Genomic DNA, 6,650 nt, shown 5'->3' with positions numbered 1-6,650 from the left:
CCTACTTAGAAGGATCGAGCCGGTTTGGGACGGCAGCTGCACAGCCAATCGCTGCCCGGAGCCCGAGACGCAACACACGCACGCGCGCATGCGCCGGCAGCGGCCCCACCGAGACGCCCGCGGATTGGCTGCGGCGGGCTCCCAGGCGGCGCTGCGCACGCGCAGACCTTCGCGCCACTAAGCGGTGTTCGCGGGTGCGTAAGCTCTCCAGTCCGGTGGGCTCCGCGGCGCTCCAACCTCTCAACCAGGGCGCAGGTCTCGGGGCTCAGAATGTTTCCGGAACTCAATAACCTTCTCAACACCAGTCCCGACAGGGCGGAGCAAGTAAGATGTCGCGCCGCCCGGAAGGGGGCGGGGGCGGGAGCAGCGGGCTGTATCCGGGACGCAGCGCATACGACGCATGCGGAAGCGCGGGCCGTGGGCACCGGGCGCCTGGGAGTTGTAGTCTGGAGCGGCAGGCTTGCGCGTGGAGGACGGGCTTGTGGACCTCTGTCTACTCTCATTGGCCGTGCGTGCCTTTAAAAGGCCCCAGGAAGCGTGTCCGACGGCTGGGTTGGCCCGCGTGCTCCTGGCGTGGGGGCCCTGGTGCCCAGAGGAGGTTACGGAACTGTCCCGAGAGACTGCCATTCCTCGGCCTCATGGGGCCCGCATCTTCGCCTTCCTGTGCCCCATCGCTTGGCAGGTCGCATCGGACACTGCTGGTCTCACCGTCCCTTCTCGCGGTCTCCAGCGAAGCTGTTTGAAGCTTCGTGCAGCCCACATTCGGGTGTACTCAGCCTACCCGGGGCCCCACAGCCTCGCCACTGTTTTCTCCGCGCGCCTTGCCCTCCGGGGCACCTCGAAATCTTTCGTTTTTCAACGCACAGGTTACTCCTTCCAGGAACATATGTGGCTTGATACTTTTTTTTTTCCTTTTTCTAATGAGGTACTAATAGTAAGTTCCTCCAGCCAGAATACCATGCTTAAAGCCTTTATAATGACCACTAACGGTAGCTTTTTCATGGAACCTTGTGAATTTCAGTTGCCCAGCAGTTCTTGTCTGTTCATGACTCTGGTTATCCTGCTCCTTGCTACTGGCGCTTTCGGAAGTCCTCAGGCCAGAGCTAAAACCAGGGAGTGGAGGACTGAAGTGAGCACCAGGAATGGCAGTTATGGGGGTGACAGTCAAGGGCAGACTGTGTTTTTTTCATACTTCCTCATTTAGCTTATTATTACAATTTTTAAAAGTTTGAACAGGGAGAGGGAAAGTGAGAAAGCCAGGCCAGGGACTCGAACTGCAGTTAGCCATATGGAAATCTATTGCCTTAACGACCACACCACCTCCTGGCCCCATGTTTCCTTTTTATCTCCCTAAGACATGAGCACTCACTGCAGTGAGAAAGCACCCCACTCGGGGTGTGGTCACACACACCTAGTCATGTTTCCTCCATTTTTCCATCTCATCAGGATCTGGGGCATACAAGCACACACACCCAGGGTGTTCTTCAAGCTCCCAGAGCCGAAATTTGAACCACTGTCTGCTGTGGAGGAGGATCCAGCTCCCTCTGTGTTTAACTGCTGCACTTGAGGCAGCCCATGTTTCCTATTTATAAGTCAAGAAAACGGAAGCTCAGAGAGGTAGGCACTTGCCTAAAGTCACACAGCACAGGTGGCATGTATGGTACCACTTGATCCCGACCTTCCCTGTGCTGACAGATAAGTAGAGGTGGCAGGAGCAGGGTAGGCAGGCTCTGCAGAGACCACCCGGAGTCTTCCCAGGGCAGTCCCCACAATCAAAGCTCTGTCTGAAGCAGTGTCCAGGGCCGTTGGGAGAACGTTGGTATTGGAGGTCTCTTGTCAACAACTGCTTCTCCCTCCTGCCCTCCTACCCCACAGGACAGAAATAGCATCAGAATTAGAAATAGGAAGTTAGGGGACCAGTGAATGGCGTAACGGTTACACCACTGGACTCCCACGTAGTCAACTGCTGTTCAAGACCCCGACCTGGCAGCTTGAAATTCACACTAGGTGTGTGTGTGTGTGCAAGCCCAAAATCCTGAGCGGAGAATGGAAGAGAAGGGATTGCGGCGTGGCCATCCCCCCTGGGGGTGTGTGTGTGATTTCTCCCTTTCTATCTCTCTATCAGTTGTACACACCCTATAGCTAAAATCTCTCAAAAAAAGAAATAGAAAGTTAGGTCAGGAGACCTTCTGGAAGATGTTCAGTTAGGCAGTCTGTTTATCTTGTTGTTGGAGTCTGTTGGTAAAAGCATCCTTTGTTCAGAATCTAATTCCCTCCAAGTTAACTAAGTTAACTAAGATCAGGAGTGAAGAAGAGAAATAGTTTTGTTCAGTTTTGCCCTGAGAAAGTAGAGGCTGGGATATGCTTGTTTATCATGTTGCTTAATACTAATAATCATTCATTTTTCCATCATTTTGACTGGTTTCTTTAATAAGGGGGGGTGAACTTGGCATATATTTGAAACATCTATCTAGGTGTAGAAATTTTGGGGTAGACACAGTCGACTGGATTTCTACACGGAGCGGACATCTTACCAGGGATTCTGATTTGCCTTTCTGTGTCCTTTTTAACTTTCAGGGGAAACTGACCCTCCTCTGTGCTGCCGAGACGGATGGGAGCTTTCTTGTGCACCACTTTCTCTCCTTCTACCTCAAAGGTACAGGACTCGATGCTGTTGAAAACAAACTGAAAGGAAAAGGAAAAAAAAAACAACGAACAGAAACTGTTTCAGGAAGCAATCGGCAGAGCCTGTACTAGCCAGATCTTTGGTATTTGGGTAACGGGGGGCCCATTTTACATAGGTAACAGGCTCCTGACCATCCTGTTCCCATTAAGTAGCCATGCTTCTTATTTTTTTAAGTAGGCATACTTCTTAATGAATAGGCCCACTGGGGGCCAGCAGGTGGTGTACTGGTTAAAGTGCTGGATTCCCACAAGGCTGACCGTGGTTTGAGTCCTGGATCTGGCAGTGTGGGACCTGTGCCAAGTGCATGTGCAGGGCTGCCTAAAATCCCAGGAGGAGAGTGGAGAAGAGACTGCAGCGTGGCCATCCCCCTGGGGAGTGGTTTTTCACTTTCCCTCTTTCTGTAACTGTCTCTCTGGTGAGCACACACACCCTATGGCAAAAACCTTAAAAAAAAAAAAAAAAAAAGGACAGGGCCACTCCCAGACCAGGATACACAATGGATCTTTGGCTGTCATACGCATAATAATTTACTGCACTGGAAGAGCCTTTGTTTTTCAGATGATACAGTTATCAGCATAGACGGACCAGCAGGTGGCATGATGGTTAAGGCCCTGGACACTACCATATGGCCAACCACGGTTCGAGTCCCAGACCTGGTGGCTTGCTTTCTCACTTTTTCTCTCCCTCTCTGCCTCTCTCTGGTCAAATGAAAATAAATGAATGAATAAATAAAATAGCTTTTTTTTTTTTTTAATAGCATAGAGCAAGAGCACCTACAGACATTTTAGAATTAGTCAGGTAGCTGGGCTTCTTTGCCCTTCTCTTATTTCCTGCTGCATATAAAGTAAGTTTTAAAATAATCAGTTATTTTCCTGCACATACTAATGATAAGCAGACAAAAAGTGAAAAATACACAAATCTTTTTACGTAGGAGAAAATTAGTTGTACAGCAGCACATGTGACAGAAACGTATCTCAGAACGACTGCGATGAGGCCTGCCTGTTAGATACGAGGGAAGGTACAGCTTAGAGTCGAACTGGATGTATCAGGTTGCAAGGCCTCTGGGTCTCTAGGTCTGCCACAGTACTTTGGCTTCAGGAGGTATACAGTCTATGAAATTGGCTATGAGCCATGGATTTATTAAAACTCATTTTGTTTCCTTTCCTAGCTAATTGCAAAGTCTGCTTTGTGGCCCTCATCCAGTCCTTCAGTCACTACAATATCGTGGGACAGAAGTTGGTGAGTATTTTTGACCTCTGTGATCAGGCCCCTGCGTAAGTGCACCACACACACGTGGCTTTCCTTTCTGGGCTTTGAAGACCTTAGCAGAGGAGGACCAGGGAACTCTCAGGGTCCCAAACCCCTCATCTGAGGGCTAAGACGGCCTGCCGGCGTGTCTTGCTAGCGGAGAGTTTGTAGAACAGGTCTGTCATTGTGGGTGCTGACGAATCGGCGCCCCGGGCCGGCCCTGGACAGCTGTGCTTTCCTCCCTCCCTGATACGCCAGTCTTGGTCCTGCTCAGAGGGAGATCACAGCATGGCCTGTGGCCAACCTGTGCCTCCCCCGTTTCTCCCCAGGTCTGGGATCTGAGACCGAATGTGGGAGGGCAGTGTGGTTGCCTGCTCCCCTCACCCCGGCCCGGCCCTCACTGCATCGGATACAGACAGGCTGGTGACACTCCATGCCTACCCCAGGCCGCTACCTGTGACATATCGTGGAATGGACTTGACTGAGACTGGAAGCTGAACGGAGATGGGCATTTTCCTTTTTCTTTTTTGGTCAGGCTAGCCTTAGACAAAGACACAGGCCACCCATCTGCAGTATTTTATTTTACTTTCTGTTCCAAATGAGAGCAAGCACATAGAAAAGGGATGGAAAGAGAGGTTTTTTGTTTTTGTTTTTGTGTGTGTTTTGAGAGCCAGGTTTCTGGCAGGGCACGCCATGTCCTGATCCTCCCTCCATCTCTCAGTTAACTGGAGCCACAGGTGCACGCTGTGAGCTCAGAACCGGAGGCCTTGGCCATGACTGGTCTAGAGCAGGGATAGGCCAACTAGATTTCAGTATTCCCCATGTTCTTAAAAATTTTTAAATTGGGACCAACAGTTAGCATAACCGCTATGTCGCTGGACTCCCACGTAGTGGACCGCGGTTCGAGTCCCGGACCCGGTGGCTTAAACTCACGCCGGGCGCGTGTGCGTGCATGCCCAAGATCCCGAGAGGAGAATGGAGAAGGGACTGCGGCGTGGCCATACCCCCTGGGGGGTGATTTCTCGCTTTCTGTCTCTCTGTCTCTGTCTGTCTGGCGAGTGCACGCGCCCTATAGCAAAAACCTCTCCAAAAAAAGAAAAAAATTTTTTTTTAAATTTATGTTAATATGACTAGAGAGAGAGAGAGAGAGAGAGAGAGAGGGAAAGTGAGAAAGGAAGCTGTCAGGTCTGGGAATCAAATCGTGGTCAGCCATGTGGGAGTGTCCACCATGCCACCTGCTGGTCCCAGTACTCTGTGTTTTGTGAACAACTTTATTGGAACATAGCTGCATCACTAACTTCGACTGTCTGTGGTGACTCTTCCTATGCCACCCCAGAGCTGTGTGGTCCAGTGGAGACTGTACGCTTGCAGTGCCTGTCCAGCCCTGCACAGGGAAAGTTAGCTACCCCGCTACCCCTGGGTGTCAGGAATACATTCTGCCCAAACTTTAATGGGACATCTTTCTCCATTAAAGAAAAAAAAAGGAAATGGAGTAATGGTTATGCCGCTAGACTCCTACGTAGTTGACCACGGTTTGAGTCCTGGACCCAGTGGCTTAAAAATTATGCTGGGGGGGACCAGCAATTGGCATAAAGGCTATGTAGCTGGACTCCCATGTAGTCAACTACGGTTCAAGTCTTGGAGCCGGTAGCTTAAACTCACACCAGGCGCATGCATGTGTGCCCAAGATTCTGAGAAGAGAACGGAGAAGGGACTGTGGCATGGCCATCACCCCAGGGGTGATTTCTCACATTCTGTCCTCTGTCTCTTTCTGTCTTTCTGGTGAGCACACAGCAAAACCTCTCAAAAAAAAAAAAAAAAAAAAGGAAAAAAAACTCATATTGGGCACGTGTGTGTATGTCCAAGATCCCCAGGAGAAAGTGAAGAAGGGACTGTGGTGTAGCCATTGCCCCAGGGTGCGATTTCTCACTTTCTAGCTTTCTGTCTCTCTGGTGAGTACATGTGCCCTATAGCAAAAAATTTTTCAAAAAAAAAAAAGGGAGGAAAAAGAGGACTTGTAATGAGTTCTTACCTTATTTGAGGCAGGGTGACAGTTGCAGTTCTTGTCTTTTTTTTCTTTTAAGTTATTTATTTCATGAGTGAGAGACAGAAAGACAGCATCTTGGCCAGGGTTTTGGCATCATGATCCACCCCCATGTCAGCCTGGATCTCGTCCACATGCATGCCTGGCATTGTCAGGGAGATTTCACCGCAGACCAGCAACTCTCCCATGTGGGCATGTCTTAAGCATTTTCATGCTTTACTGCCCTGTCAACATCCAGCCCTGAGTTGGGTTCTTTAAAACCCTTAGAACAGTGACCAGCAGTTGGCATAATGGCTACATTGCTGGACTGCCATGTAGTCAACTGTGGTTCAAGTCCCAGACCCAGTGGCTTACACTCACGCCGGGCATGTGTGTGTGCATACCCAAGATCCCGAGAGGTGAATGGAGGAGAAGGGATTGCAGCATGGCCATCCCCCCAGGGGTTGATTTCTCACTTTCCCTTTCTCCATCTCCAGCAAGCATATGTACCCTATAACAAATTTAAAAACAAAGGACAGATGAGCAAAATAATGCACTTAAAAAAAATGACAATTTGTGGGGACTTCAAAAAGATTGTGAAAAAGTGGAATCAAAGTATGAGTTCATTTTCTGGAAAAACTTTGAAATCAATGCAGTTTTCTTTTTTTTTTTTTTTTTTTTTTTTTTGAGGAG

At 49.5% G+C, this 6,650-nt stretch overlaps 1 protein-coding gene across 1 annotated transcript in view; it reads left to right on the top strand.

Annotated features, from left to right (window-relative positions):
• Positions 1–144: 144 nt before the first annotated feature.
• Positions 145–6,650, top strand: part of ELP6 (elongator acetyltransferase complex subunit 6) — a gene marked incomplete in the record, with an annotated part of 16,875 nt that continues 10,369 nt past the window's right edge. The window contains 3 exon segments of the mRNA XM_027769302.1: positions 145–324; positions 2,578–2,656; positions 3,855–3,925. Coding sequence (XP_027625103.1) covers positions 271–324; positions 2,578–2,656; positions 3,855–3,925 — 204 coding nt within the window.

The sequence above is a fragment of the Tupaia chinensis genome, unplaced genomic scaffold, assembly GCF_000334495.1.
Source record: "Tupaia chinensis unplaced genomic scaffold, TupChi_1.0 Scaffold149184_1, whole genome shotgun sequence".
NCBI classification, from domain to species: domain Eukaryota; kingdom Metazoa; phylum Chordata; class Mammalia; order Scandentia; family Tupaiidae; genus Tupaia; species Tupaia belangeri.
The sequence above is the reverse complement of the archived record's forward strand: the minus strand, read 5'-3'. Positions and strand labels throughout refer to the sequence as shown.